The sequence below is a fragment of the Melospiza georgiana genome, chromosome 3 (assembly GCF_028018845.1).
Source record: "Melospiza georgiana isolate bMelGeo1 chromosome 3, bMelGeo1.pri, whole genome shotgun sequence".
Taxonomy (NCBI): domain Eukaryota; kingdom Metazoa; phylum Chordata; class Aves; order Passeriformes; family Passerellidae; genus Melospiza; species Melospiza georgiana.
Genome location: NC_080432.1, coordinates 63,627,650 through 63,642,867, shown reverse-complemented (window position 1 = coordinate 63,642,867; position 15,218 = coordinate 63,627,650). Strand labels below are relative to the sequence as shown.

At 39.9% G+C, this 15,218-nt stretch overlaps 1 protein-coding gene across 1 annotated transcript; it reads right to left on the bottom strand.

Annotated features, from left to right (window-relative positions):
* Positions 1-7,729: 7,729 nt before the first annotated feature.
* SMIM28 (small integral membrane protein 28) lies at positions 7,730-14,196 on the bottom strand. Its single transcript, XM_058021527.1, has 2 exons — positions 14,086-14,196; positions 7,730-8,293 (listed from the first exon to the last, which is right to left on the bottom strand). The coding sequence occupies exons 1-2, from the start codon at positions 14,194-14,196 to the stop codon at positions 7,907-7,909; spliced, it is 498 nt and encodes a 165-aa protein (XP_057877510.1). The 3' UTR covers positions 7,730-7,906.
* Positions 14,197-15,218: the final 1,022 nt, after the last annotated feature.

Genomic DNA, 15,218 nt, shown 5'->3' with positions numbered 1-15,218 from the left:
AATAATATGTATTTTGCCAAAAATTATGGTTCAAAACAGTGTTAGCTGGAAAAATACCAGCTGGACTAGTCTGTGTTGTTGGCTACTATTGTGGTAATTTCTAAGAAGTACTAAATAAACATGTACAACTTTTTAAAGGGCTGGTACAGCACTGGGACAAGGGACCAGGTGAACAGGAATCGCTGGAAACTCTCCAAGGCCCATCAGCAGTGAAATCCAACCTCCCTCAGAGTAGCTGTTGGATGTTCTGGTGCCCAGTTTCACCAGTCCTGGAAAAATTGGGGATTTAATCTTTTTGTCTGTTAAACATGATGGGAAGCTACCTAATGGAGAGAAGGCCTTGCTAAGCTCCTCTCTTCTGGAAGCTGGGAGTGATGCCCAGCATAACTTGGGTCAGGGAAGCAGGTTGTCATTATCATGAAAATTTCTTTTCAGCTCTTTAAAAATCAGTATAATTGCTCTAAATGCAAACCATTCTGGAAATATTCTTTGTCTTTTAACAAAAGTAGAAAAAGGTATTTATTGGAAGTGAATGCATGTAGTGTAAATATTTCCTGGCACTCAGTCCCAGCTAAAACAGAAAATCTGTTAATAAATGAAACTGGACAAACCAAATTAATAAGTGCCTCCAACAACTGTGTGATTTGTTGGTAGTTGGAGTGGGCATTTGGAAAGAGTCCAGATAATTGTGAAAATGTATAGGAGGTGATAATCTTTTGAAGTGATGTTAGCTAAAGAGAGAGAGCTGCTCATGTGGAGGTCTCAGATATGGTATCTGGGCATGCTTCATGCTTGTAGTTTACCTTGCCTGCCATCCCTACAATTTCTAGTTACATTATTTAAAATAAGATATGCATGAGCTAGATAAAGAATAATGGATTAGAAAATAAGCCCTCTGATTTACAGGATCATCTGCAAAGTATAAAATGCAATATCTAACAGTAGTTATTTCCTAGTTCTCTGGTTTATGTGAGTCATGTTTTTGGAGAAAGAAAGTAGAATTTACTTTGTGTCTCTTTTATAGAGTCTGCCATAACAACTGGCACGCAGATCTAGATGTGACCAGTGTATTAACTTGCTACTTTTATAAGAACAATATGCTCTAAGGGTCAAATACCTTGATGATTTTATTTTGTTTCCAGTAGAGATCTTACTGGGCAGGTTGAGACCACTCAGCCTTTCCCTCTTATGTTATCTAAACACAGGCTTCTTCTGTCTCTGAAATAATGTCCTCTGTCTGTTTTGATCTTCCTGATGCAGCCAAACACTGAAGGGCTGTGCTAATGGATCTGCTTTTTTTTTTTTCCCCCCTTTCATTGCATGACAGCAGCATTTTTTAGTTCCTGATGACCGCAATGTTTTGCTGCTAGAAACCACTAGAAATCAGTCTTTTATAGAAATTTTTAGGTTCTGCATCATTAACAGAAGTGAAAAAGGGGTGAGTGTTAGTTAAGATAGGATTTATAAATAAGCTAATTCCCATCAAGTTTATTTTATTTTTCTAAAACATAGGTGTACAGACTTTCTGAAGAACCATAGACCATACTAACATCTCAGAGTGTGGTCGACTCTGAGTTTTCCAAACTGGAATAAAAAGTAAAAGTGCCACAGAACTAAACACCTGCTGAGCTTTTAATGGTGCTGTTTCAATTATTTGGCATGTTGTTGTTACACAAGAAGGGAAATGTGTTTGAATTTGTCTGGTTTACCTGCAGTGGAAACTGACTTTGTGCAAGGCATTTTATAATCACAAACAGATATTCCAGATTACAGTGGAAAATAACATATGGCAGTTTTGCTCTCTACAGCTATGGGTCAGTCTGTGGAGGAAGTTTTCCTTTTTGTGTTGTCTTTCAGATAGTTGGCAGAAAATTAAAATAAAGCCAAAGGAGAGAGAAGTGAAAAATAGGAAGTCAGGGAGGAGAAAGCAATTTTGTGAGAGGCTTATTTCTGGGTGGGCATTTCTCTTACCTTTTATCATCCTGATTTGTGATCTTTATCACGTTTCTTTCCTTTTAGGATACTTGGTGGTGTAGGGCGGGAAGAGTATGGCTTTGCTTCCTGTGCTTTGTGCTTGGAAGGCCACTAAAGGAATTCTGTTCATTAGTATTCAAGGAACTAAAAAAACATACATTCAGTTCTCTTAGTTTGAACCTGGGAAAAAAAACAAAATAAGAATCCAAAACACTAAAATAACTAAACATAACATAAAATAAAAGATAGACCTGTGAAGGTGCCTGACATGACTGGAGAGGATTGCCTGTCTGCGCTCTCTTGCTTTGAAGTATTTGTATTTGTCACAGATGGAAATGTCTGAAAAGTTCTAAGATAAGCATTTAAGAAAAAAATAACATGAATAAGCATTCAAGAATAAAATAATGCTGACATTCTAGTGACAAATGAATGTAAAAGGGGCTGAATAAGATAGTATGGTATTAATAGCACAACTTGTTTTAAAGGACGTTCGTAGTGAGGTAGGGGTTGGCCTCTTCTCCCAGGTAAAAAGTGACAAGAAGAGAGGAAAAATTGCACCAGAGAAGGTTTAAATTGGATATTAGGAAAAATTTATTCACTAAAAATTTATCAAGCATTGAAATAGGCTGTCCAGGAAGGTGGCCTTGTCACCGTCCCTGGAATCATTCAAAAAATTTGTATAGATGTGTCAGTTTCATGGTTTAGCAGTGAACATGACAATGCTGGGCTAGAAGTCAGACTTGATGATCTTAGAGACCTTTTCCAACCTCAATGATTCTGTGATTTGTTTCTGTGAAATTTTGAGTACTACAGTTTTGATTGCTGCTTCTTCCTTAAACTTAATTTCTGACAGTAAGATGTCATAGACATGATATTCCTGTGAAAAATCAGAAGTAAAACAACTGATGGAGCCAAACTCACAAACAAGTTTGATTCTTTCATACCCTCAACAAATGTGAAAGACATTGGCATTTTTCTACCTTTTTAATGAAAAGCTTGTGAAAGTACATTTTCACTGCTGTCAGCCTAGTCATGTATCCCAGAGCCTTCAGAGAGGTTTTGCTATCTTCACCAACACCCAGGTGTCTGCAGGACTGATTTATGAGCTGTGCCCTGCCTTGCTAGCCATGCCACTGAGAATGGCAGGTTGTCTTGGTCACAGAGGACACCTTCCTTGGGCTCCACACTCACATCCCTCTCCTTTCTGCACAAGACCTCATTTTCCAAGTGATGAGTGGAACTGCTTTGTGATGAAAGTTACGGCATGGCATGATTACTTACTAACAGACTGAAATTAAGAAATTTCATTATTAAAAATTCATAGCTGTTTCACTTATGACAGTTTTTTGAGAGAGGAGTTAGTGAATAATTTATTTGCCATAAGCATTCTGCTTATCTTTATCTGATGGTTTTGTGCAATGTTTGTTCTTGAAAATTTGTGAAAAAAAAAAACCAGCAGACAACAACAACAGAATAAAACTCCCTCACCCAAATAAAATTACTCTCCTAAGAGGACTGCCCACTCACTTTCTCCTATTGATAAAACATACACTTGTAAGAGTTTTCACTACTGGAGCATATATAGTTCATGCCAGTGGAGTTTGTACTAGCAAAAGGAGTTGTGTGTCTGCATTTGGAGGCTTTGCTCCTATAAGAGCCCAGATAAAATCCTTTAAAGCATGGATCCTTTAAGCAAAGAGTTCTATTTTGGGAATAGTTCTTTCTTGACCACTGCGATATTATGGAACGATCATAAAGAAATACTGTCAGGGTTTGTTTGGTTTTCTTTTTTCAAAGCGTTTTCCACTTCAGTTGGGTTTCTAAATTTCTAGTCCAGATATTTGTTACAGGTGAGGATCTCTCTGAAGTGAAATGTATGCACTGAAATGCTTATTCTGCCTTCTCTAGACCAAGGGTTACTTCACAATGCCAAGCAATGACTATTGTGTTTTGAAAAGCACATTTTATCATTGGCAAGTGCAAACCAATGAGTCACAAGTTAAAGTTCAGCAAAGATCAGGTGCCAAATGCTCCATCTATGCAGAAGCATGCATCTATTTTATGTGAGATTTTACTGTCTGAGATCCCACAGTGGCTGCAAAGAGCTCTGTCATCTTTTCTTCCTTTGGCTAAAATGAGATGGGCAGGATATTCTATAAATATGAAACTACTGTGGCATTATCAGAGATACATGCTGAATACTTTCAGTGGCTATCTAGAAGAACTATTTGCATAAATTACCTGTGTTGATTTCCATTAAATGTCTTTTGATCAAGAATCTGCCATGTGTGCAGGGTGTGTGTTTGTCTTGCTCTGCAGAACAATGAATGGTGAGAGATTCTGGCAGCTCTCAGGGGGAGGACAAGCATAGAGGTTGCTCGCTAGGCTTGTGAAGCCCCCTTAATGAAAGTGGTGTATTGTTGCATAATTTCCTACTAAATATAAACAAGGGGTAGTGTATACATAATTAATCTCATCAGTGCTCCTTAGTATTTTCATAATAGAAAAATGAATTACAATTACCCTTCACATCAAGGTGAGGACTTAATTTGTATGTGTACTAGCAGATATAAGATTTAAACAAAAAAAAAAAAAAGAAGAAAAATAATCATGTGGCTATAAAGTACAATGCCAATGTTACAGTAATTTCTGTAACATTGCACATGAAATATCATAATACGAAATTTTCAAAGAAACAAAGAAACATCCGATTTCAAAAAATTTGGAAACAAGGAACAAAATTTACTTTGGTGTAACTTTAGGGCATAGGAACAGGAAAGGACACAGAGAAGACACCTAATCCATTCTCTGCTCTAAGCAGGAGCCTTCATCATACTGGAGAGACACTTGTCTACCTTCTCATTGTGTCCAGAGATGGTGCTGCCACTGCTTCACTGCACTTTCAGCCAACACTTTGCTTTTATAGATCTCTTTTCTGATTTAATCTTGCTTCAGTTTAAAATCACTACCACCAGTTCAGATTGGTGTAGGCAGGAAGCGTCCCTATTTTACTGTGTTTGCAGTTACCTTTTATGTAATTGAAAACTTAAACTTAATGTCTCTCCTCAGGTGTTTTTTTTTTTTTGTTGTTTTTGTTTTTTTTTTTTATGGCCCCAATTCCAACATCTTTCTTTTAGATGGGGTGCTCTAAACCTTCCCCTTTCAGATTACTGCAGCTACAAAATGGGAGATCTTCCCACGGTACCTATGGCTGCTCCTAGTGCCAGGCAGGAGTTCCTTTCAGGTCATGAGCTCTCTGCTTTGAGGGAGCATTCATTGGTTCTGTGCCTCATTTGGAATCTTTTCACAAAGCTCTGCTTTGATGCACAAGGTGTCTGCCCAGAGGACCTGAAAGCTGCCCCACAACCAGTAGCACCAACATCAGTAACCTGGTGGATGCTGAGATGTGTGTAGCACAGCCTGACAGGATCAGAGGCAGCTTCTAGGCAATGGAGACTTAATTTCAGGATATTTGCTTGAGAAACATTCTTTTTTAATTTTTATTTTATTTTTTTTGGTGGGCCATCTCTTTGGGGTGTAGATTTAAGAGTAGAGATCCCGCATATATTGCAACCTACTAGGGACAATTAACACACAAGACTAGACAAATCTGTGTTGGAATGAGATAAGGGATACCAATTCCAGATGGAATAAAAGGCAGTTTACTAGAAGGAAGAATTTAAGTCATGGCAGGTTTTCTGTTAGTATGGATTTGAGCAAGTGTCTGTTTTTGATTGTCTTTAGCAATGCTAACAATCAAAGCCATTTCTCTAAAGCAGGATTTGAGACTTGTCCAATAAATACTCTGTGAAACACAATCACTCTCTATATTCTTGCAGAGAATAGCATTTCTCAACTAGTTATAGAAGTATATCAGTCTTGGTCACAAGACATACCAGTCAAAATTTTTCTTAACTGTAACTAAGGTAACTTGAGAGAAATTTAGGATGATGAGCCCAGCAGCTCTACCCAAGTGAAGGGTAAACAAGAGATCGTGCTGAAGAACAGCATAACTCATTTCAGAACACAATAGATCTCTTAAGATCTCTTAAGGCAAAATATATTCAACTTGATATGACAATGTGTGAGTTTTCAAGCATATCCATACAATTCCCCTGAAGTTAGTGGAATATTATCTTTGAGCCTCAAACCTTTGCACCTTTCCCTTTAGGTATGTTGTTTGGGGCTTTTGTATTTTTCCAGCTTTCCTTAGAAACAACTGCATGTACCAAATATTAAGGAAGTAAAGAAAATGTGAGGAGGAATTAGAATATGGTACTTTCAAACACATCAGCAAATACCGGGAACTGTTCCCAGATATGGTCTGAGAAGAAAAATGGTTGATTGAATTTGGAGTTTTCCAAAACATCTGCTGCTTCAGTTTGGAACATTAGAAAAAGAATTAACTCAAAATTTGTAGTTCAAGAAAATAACCCTTTTTTCTCTAAATAAAAAAGGCATATTTTTTCCTCATTGTAAGAGAAATGTATGAGTGGAACATCAGTTTTTTATGGACTATTTGGTTACTGTGATTGTGTCACTGTTGACATAACACAGAATTCAACCACCTTGCAGCTCTAAAGTGGCCTTTCTTCTGCTGTACAGTGAGGATTTTTCTTCTGTTATTGTGTTATTGTTTTTGTTGGGTTTTTTAAGGAACATGCTAATTTCCTAAAGCTGGACTGGCTGTTACTGACACCTCCTGACAGCTGCTGAAGTCACCAAGTGCAAGCCTCTGGGTTTGTAAGTTACACCAAGGCTGCACCAGCTGCTAGGACAGATTCTTCCTTGCAGGTGCCACCTATTCCGTGACACTGCATTTGTCTCTGCCTTGCCAGCATAACCTTTGAGGCTGTCAGGACCTGTAGCAACCACCTTCTGTAACAAGAGCATCTATCAACTTGTTGAAAATGCTATCCTGTAAGAAAGAATTAAAGATGACATACATCATTTTCTGAAAGCATGTGCAAACCCTCTGAACCACTGCCACCAGCACACTTGAACCAGCCTCACCCTGCCCTAGGGATGAAGGGGAAGGGATTATAATGCTGTTTTGAAATATAGACCAGGGCATTTTTGGTGCACTTGATTTTATTAATTTTTCCTCAACTCCTTTACACTCTGCACCAAGTAAGTCACATGGTTTATTTTTTTAGTCTTGGAAAAAAAGTCAGCTGAGTAGTCTGGAATGTTGGGACCTTGCAGACCTTGGCAAGCAGCTTGTAGCAATAGAGTAAGTGTGCTCTTGCATGGAGGGTTCCTCACCCAGAACAATCAGGTCTTCCCTGGTTGCTGATTGTCCTCATTGTCCAATTGTGAGAAAAGACAGCCTTTATTCACAGTGCACATTTGAACCTTTGGGGACAGTTACTGGAAATTTTGTAGAGGTTATATATTTATTTGCTTTCCTGAGAGCTGCTGTGATCATTCCAGAGCACTGCAGAATGATGTGATGTAAACGCACACAGACTGAGCGACTCAGCTTGCAAAAACTCATTTAAATATAAATGCATAAAATAAAAATAAAAAATCCAAAACAACAACCCAAACTGGACTATGTATGTGCTAAAAGCCCTTTTTGTGATTGCTGAATCTATAGCATTATTGACATTTCATTGTAGCTGAGGGATTACAGAGGAAGAGCTTCCCAGCTTTCCTTAAGTTTAATCCTTGCATGACATGTTTGTTAACTGGAATCCCCACGTTACCAGTCTGGATTGGATTGGTGCCACACCGTGTGCACACGTGCCACAAATGGAAGGTAGGGAATCCTGGGATGAGGTGAAGAGACGCAGTCCCTGTTACTTCAAGTTTCTTCCTTCATAAATTCATTGGTTTTGTGCCTCATTTGGAACCTTTTCACCAATCTTAAAGGCCAGAGCAGTTCCACCTTTGTGCTGCACGCTTCAGCTGAGGCGCTTCCGTGGGAAGTTCACTTGGTGCTGCTGCTCTCCTCGTAGGGAGGCACTGGGCCTGGAGAGGGCTCAGCGCGAGCCTCCTCCAGGGAAGTCTTCATGGTGGCCTCCTCGTAGGACGGAGGCGAGCACACCGAGAGGAAGGTGGCGTCGGGGACCAGCGTGGAGTAGTGGAAGCTCTGCTCGCTGCTCCAGGGCAGGGCCGAGAGGAAGTGGGGCCCGTCGTGCTCGGGCAGGGCCTCGGGAAGGTCGATGCTGAAGATCTGGCCCTGCGGAGCGGGGCGCTGGCAGCGGCGGTACAGGAAGAGCAGCAGGAATGCCAGGAAGAGCATCATGGTGGCAGGCAGGATGATACACAGAAAGGGCTCTATGTCGTCTTTGGTTGAGCTTGTCTGCTGTCTGCTCTGTAACCAAAGCAAATGGAAAGGGTGTTGGATTCCTGGAGATCTCTTAATCAGAGAGAAAAACCACATTCCCCATCTCTGCCTTGTGACATAGCGGTTGCTTTTCTAAATTTCGTTCTCTCTACACCAGTATCAATCAAGCAATATGTTTTGCAGACTCATGAATTCTATTTACTGGCCAATTAAACAAATTACAACCAGAGACAAAAAACCCCAGAGAAGTTTCTAAGAGTGTTGGATTTTTAGAAAACCCTGTCTCCAATGGGGGAAAAACCCCAAAACCTGGAAGTATATGCCATTTTTTATGACATTTTATTACTCTTCGATTATAGCAGGAGACTGGTCAATTTTCAGGAGACTGGTCAAGCTTTTAAAATTTGGGAGAACATTGAATTGCAGATGAATAATGCTGGTGATCCACCACCTGGTGTTGCTTCTTTGTGTTTGGAAAACTGTTTAAAGAACAAATATTACAGCAAATAACCCTTTCAAACAGAGGCCATTGCCTACAATACCTGCTCTTTGGGTTGTTCTAACCTCACAGGCCAGTTCCAAATAAAACACAGTGTTTTTTCTTGGACAGGACAGCTTGGACTGGACCTCTTGAGCTTGCTCTGCCAGTGATCCAAGAATCATTTTTCCTGTTTAGAACTACAGAAAAAGAACTTCTGGTGTAAGAGAAGTAACAGTTGTGACTGCAGTGTTAGCTTTGTTTTCTGCAAATGTAGCACAAAAGATCTTTGTCCCACAGCTTTTGAATTGTGATGTAATGTTAACTGGAGTAATAACCTATGAGAAAAACCAACAAAGCCTTTTGTGCTTTTGTGTTGTATTAGATTTAGTTTTAAAATTTAGTATATCTTGTTTCCAGTCTGACTCCATCTTCCAATGATTGGATCTCATTCAGAGTCTAGTCTAGGGCAGAAGGAAAACCCAAACTTTATAATGCTGTTTATCAAGTCATTCCCTTTGTAAGCTCTTGGCTAATGCTGTGAGGTGCCTTTTCCACATTGCATGGTGAGACTAAACTGGTCCATGGATCCGATTTCCTTTATTTTGAGTGAAAGTGCCATTCAGGCTAGGAGAACTTCAGTGGTTCTTTCCCCCAAGGGTTTGGAAGCCGGAATGCAAACTGGCCTGTTTGCAGCAATGGCTTTGTGAAAAGAACAGTAACTCCAGCATCTCCTTTTTAGTCTACAAAAAAAATTATGTTCTTATTCTTCCAGGAATCACAGTCATTCTTCCAGCTACAAAATCACACTGTAATCTACATTCAACAGCTTATCTACTAGTCAATTGTAACCTCTTTGCTTTGTTGTCATATTACGAAATTATTATTATGTGTCATGCCTAAGAAAAATAAAATAAATAGGCATTGACTCCTAACAAATAATGTAGGGGACATTACTGCTTTTCTATTTTTTCTCTAAGGTGTTGCGGGTCAGAAGCTAAATGCATTAAAGTAATTTTAAAATACACTGAAATCTTTGCAGATTAGCTATGAAGCTATTTTTTCTCCAATGGTCTTTTACCCCAAAAAAAGAATATTAAAGAACTATTTTATATTTATTGATACTTTTTATTAAAAATTTTCTGGCTGTATAAGCTGTTGTCTTACCTGACCATTCAATGGGTGTCAGGAAAGAGCAGAATTGGAAGCAATTGTTCTAGCTGTTCTTCCAATGCAAACATTAAATAATTTCTTAAAAATTAGGGGATTTAAAAAAAAAGTTTGTTAATGCTTTTCTAGCGTGCCTTATGACATGCATGAAACATTTCAAGAGAAAATGAGAAAAAAAGCATTCAGCAGCATTATGTTAGTGCTCTGTGTATGTGGAGACACACTGATACTGATGTGTTACCAATACTCTCACAGTAAATATTGAGAAGAGCTGAGTTTATAATGCACAGCATTATTCCTGATTAATGAAGAGCTTGTTTTTAAAATCCACGTCTAAGTTTTGGGTTTAATTTGTAGGAAGAAGGCTTTCATACAGGTTGTTTATCTCAGGATCTGAGTTGTACAGTGTTCTGGTGGTTTGTGAGGACAGGGAGTGAGATTGCCAGTGTTTCCTACATGAGATTAGTAAAAGGTACATACAGCCCCAATTATCATTTAAACTCAGTGCAGCTTCCCTATGAATTTCACTGCAGTGATATTTGCATGTTAAATGATGGCCAAGGACTCAGTGTATCCTTCATGTGCTGCTGGGGGCACAGGCAAGAGTGAGGGCTGTAAGACAAGGCCTTGCTTGGATTACTGGATTTCAGAATACTGGATTTCAGAAGGGAAGGAAAGGCTAGGCTTGATGGAAGGAATTAACAAATGGTCTTGGGTCTCAGGGAAATATACTTTGCTCCAAAGCCTTGACGGGAACCCAGAGGTCTTGGGCCTTGCAATGAAGAGAAATGTGCAAAATATATTATTGTTGGAGGGCACAGTTCACATCTAATGGTAAAAAAATGGAAGGAGTGCAACTATCTGTAGTATGAGCTGGCTCAGATGGCAACAGTCTGTGAGGTAGCCACAAAAAGACACCTTAGGGCATCAGTGGGTTACTGGCCTGAAAATTCATCTTGTTTAAAGGCCCTCAAAGAGTTACCTATAGCACTATTTCTAAAATTGCAAAATAGAGCTCTCAAGTCTGAATAAATGCCAGCATTTTTGAAATCTGTGAAATCCTTAATTTGCTCGGCAACACATACAGTTTTTAATTACATTATTGTGCACAAAGTGCCTCCTCAGGGTTGTGATAGATTGCTTAGGGAAGAAGATGAGCACCACAATACCTAGATTTTCATTGCAGATCCCTTCCGACTGAACTACTCCTATTTTATCCTATTCTATTTCAAAATAACCACAGTAACCAGTGCCTGGTGGCTACCTATTCAGTAATGTGTGCAAAAGAAGACATAATAAATTTGTTTAGTTTGTTCTTTTGTTTCACAACTACTGTGTAGTTGTTGAAGAGCAGTAAGTGACTTTTACTATGATCTGCAACTTAGAGGCATGTAAAGCAGATAGGATTAAGAATTAGGCAATATTATAGAATTATAAAATATGCTGAGTTAGAGGGGACTCATCAGGATCATTGATCTCAACTCCTGGCCCTGTGCAGGACACCCCAAGAGCCACTCCATGTGCCTTAGAACATTGTCCAAATGATTTTGGAACTCTGTCAGGCTTGGTGCTGTGACCACTGCCCTGGGGAGGCTGTTCCAGTGCCCAACAACCCTCTGAGTGAAAAATCTTTCCTCATGTCTAACCTAAACCTCTCCTGACTCAGCTTCATGCTTTTTCTGCATGCTAACAGGTGACAATAAAGACTGGTATTTCCTGCCAAACATTACATGGACTGATTTTACTTTGAGATGTAGTTCCAAAAGGACAATGATGGACTTCTTGTATGTATACCAGTATAAATATATCAAATGTATTAGAGACAGTTGATCAATATTAGTCCCTCTTTTTCTGTTGTGCTTTTGTTTCCATTTCTGCAATGACTGCCTAAAGGGCTACTAAAGAATATTGCAAAGATCTTAACATAAAGACTTGGAAAATCTAATAGGCATTTAAAAAATTACACTAAAAATGGGCATAATTTTAATACAATGAATCAAAGGTCACTTAAAAAAAATTCTGAAATGCCAAACTAAAACTTGTTCTAAACTGACCTAAAACTAACTTCTGCAGCTGAGCTCTAAAACTAGAAAAGTAACCACTGTGTATAGGTATCAGGAATAACTGCCAGAACCGGAAAATAAAATTTTCTAGAAATCAAATTCAGTCTTCATTAATTGAAAGTAATACAACTGCAGAACATATTTAAGGTAAAATCCTCCACTGATTTATATCTGAAAGTTTCTACACCAGGCATATAAAGTGACTGATGGAATTATTAATTGACTGGTCTTGTTTGATGCTGCTTCATTGGAGACCAGTGTGTTCTGCCTGTGTCATCACAAGCATCTATTGTCAGGTTTGTAAGTGACAAAAATAAGGATCTGACTTCCAGCATGAAACAAGTTACAGACACATAAATATGGGAAAATGCCCTTTTTAAAATAGAGAAAGGCAGAAAAGAGAATGGAAATAAAAGAGATCATATTTCTAAAATGTCCTGTTTTACCAGAACTGATTCTTAGTAGGATATAGTTTGGACATTGCTTATTCTCCTCCTTTCATTTATTTATTTCTAGGGACTGAAGCAGAGGGTCAGTTTCCCCCAGCTACTGAGCACACACTGGAAGGAGAAAAGCCTTTCATTAGTAATCTGTCTGCCAATGTTTTGTTAACATGCTGAACATGTACAGTTGCCAGCTTACAGATTATGTGACCCATATCAGCTGAGATGAGCTTTCACTCGTGCCTGCTGGAAAAGGAATGAAAGGCAGAGTGTGGCTGAGTTGTGTGGGATATCCATGAGGAGTAAAGGAATGGGCTTGGAGCTGAGCTGTATGTCTGGAAAAAGGAGGGCAGTACCTGCCTTGGGAGGGAATGACCTCATAAAGCAAAACGTGAGGTTAAGGGAAGCTTTTGTGTGAGGATGGAAAAAATGAAAGTTTATTTTGCTTACTGAAATTCCCATTGAAGTGATTGAGTTGTGGTAAGATTTCTTATGTTCTTAATGATTTGCTAGCATGCTTAGAACTCCATTGAAATTATTTTTGCTAATACAGCCCATATTTATACTAGTATCTTTTGAAGTTGAAGCAGGAAACCAATACTTCTGAAATGTTTTAAGTGGATTTGGAACAAAGTCTGTTTTGAAGTCATTAGGGTGTGGTCCCCCCCTTAGGTTCTTTTCCAAACTCTATCCTGATCCTTGAAGCTAATTCATTATTGCCTGTAAAAAGCAAAAGCATGTAACTCTGGCAAACAGAAAAATATTTTTACGTGGCTTTGTATCCATTAGTAATGACACGTAATTTAAAAGTGAGCCTGGATTTACACAGAATTTTCAAATACTTGTTGGAATGTGACTCTAGTGATGCTGTTTGTTTCCCACTGTCAGATAAAAGCAAGTCTCGAGGTGTGAAGACATTGCCATTGCTGTTCTAACTCTGGAAATGTTACCAGTGAGGCAGACTTTCACAAAATCGTGGCAACATTTAAACACTACTTTTTGTCCTGTTTTGACACTCACACACACTCCTACCCCCATTTGTTTTGCAGCAGTACACTTTGTATATATCAGCTGAGTAATGTAGCCAGTTCATTTGCTAACGCCACATGCTTCGGACAATTACTGTGGGGCTACATGCACCTTAAGTTACCATTTTTGATCAGAGAAACCCTTTTGCTGCGTCCCAGACAAAGCCAGAAAGCAGGCTGTGTTTCCATCTCTGGGGCTGCCTCCCTCCCCCCGGCTGCATGTGATCCTCTCTGGCAGAAGTAATCAGCGCCCAGCTTAGGGAACAAGAGTTCATCGCTGCCTGCGCGGCACTCACAACATCTGCAGAGAGCCTGCCCGGCACCAGATGCAGAGCGTAAACATGCCTTTAACAGACAGCAAATCGAGGGTGCCTTATGCTTAAAAGAAGTAATTAAACTTCCTTACCTGCCACCCCAGCAAAATTTTTCCATCTGATGTTTTTCTCCTCTGCAAATGTGTTTTAAAAGACTTAGCAGCAATAAAGAAATGCTCCAACTCTCTGTAATTGATCAGTACTGCTTTGGTAGGTCCCAATGCCCAGGGATTTACCCTGCACTGCACACTGAGGCGTGACACAGACATACACACACATGCAAAGTCAAGGGACATGCCACAGGGATGAGCAGGGGTACAGACCTGAAGCTCTGTTTCCAGAAGTGGCCCACCCGGTTCACTGTTTAGCCAGTCATAGTTCCCCCTGTCAGCATGTCCAAAGTGTTTCAAGCTGCTGCCCAGGAGCCACCTCATGCTTTCATGGACCTGCTCTTCTGCCTTCGTGCCTCCACCTTGGCTCGCTGCGGGCGCCGCGTCTCCGCCTCCAGCCTGGACCCAGCCGGGCTGCTCGCAGCTAATGATCCCTCTCCAGCGGCATCCCCTTGCCAGCCGGAAAGGAAAAAAGAACTCAGACACCCCCTCGTCGTCAGGAAGCCAAGCAAATAGATCTCAGAGCCTCTCTCCACTTCCAACTCAATCTCTCTGGATTTGCTTCCGTGGCCTACATTACCAGCAAAGCTGGCATCAGGTATCTGGGAGCTGGGGCTGATAGCGCTCTGATTGGAGCTCTCCCTGCATTAGGATTATTAAAAGGGGAATTTGCATGTGAATCTAAGCCCACATGGTCATGACTCCATGTGGATAAATAACGCTCTATGTTTGGTTATCTAATAAACGCTATTTCCGACAAAATAAAAGAAACAAGCCCCACGCTTCTGTGTTGAGAGTGAAAGGGTAACTGAGGTGCCCCCCTCAGTTACACAGCACAAGGTGGAAGCACAATCCAGGCAGGTTTTTGTTCCCTGTTGCTGAAACATACAGAAAAGAAAAGTGTTTTCTGAGTAGAGAGGCAAGGACACGAGGCTAAATGCTGTACTGAATTATTTAGCAGTGTTAGGATGTAGATGTTAATGATAAATCCAGAGAGAGAGCTCTGCCAGGAAAGCTTTGGTCACTGTGGGAGTGTGTGATTGCTTCTGGTAAGAACGAGTTGTCAGTTCAGTTAAATCAGGTTAACAGTTTTCTAGGCTACTTGTTAAATGACAATTGTTTCCAGTGAGAAGACTCTGTTTATCCCCAAAAAGAAACATGAACGAACGTATTTCACTCATGTGTGATAACTTCTGAAGAGACGACTCTTAAACCTGAGTTAAACCTTGTGCTGCAAAGCTGCAGGTGCCTTTTGCTGCCTTGCTGTGGGCAGAGGGAAATTTAGCTGTCACTAAATTTCCCTTTCATCTCTGCAGCTGTTCAGCTGTGGTGCACTTTTTATGATT

Coding starts and splice junctions, on each gene's coding strand:
- SMIM28 (XM_058021527.1), bottom strand. CDS start 14,196: ATGAGGTGGCTCCTGGGCAGCAGCTTGAAACACTTTGGACATGCTGAC. Junction 8,294..14,085: donor TTCTGGAAACAGAGCTTCAG/GTCTGTACCCCT, acceptor CTTTGGTTACAG/AGCAGACAGCAGACAAGCTC.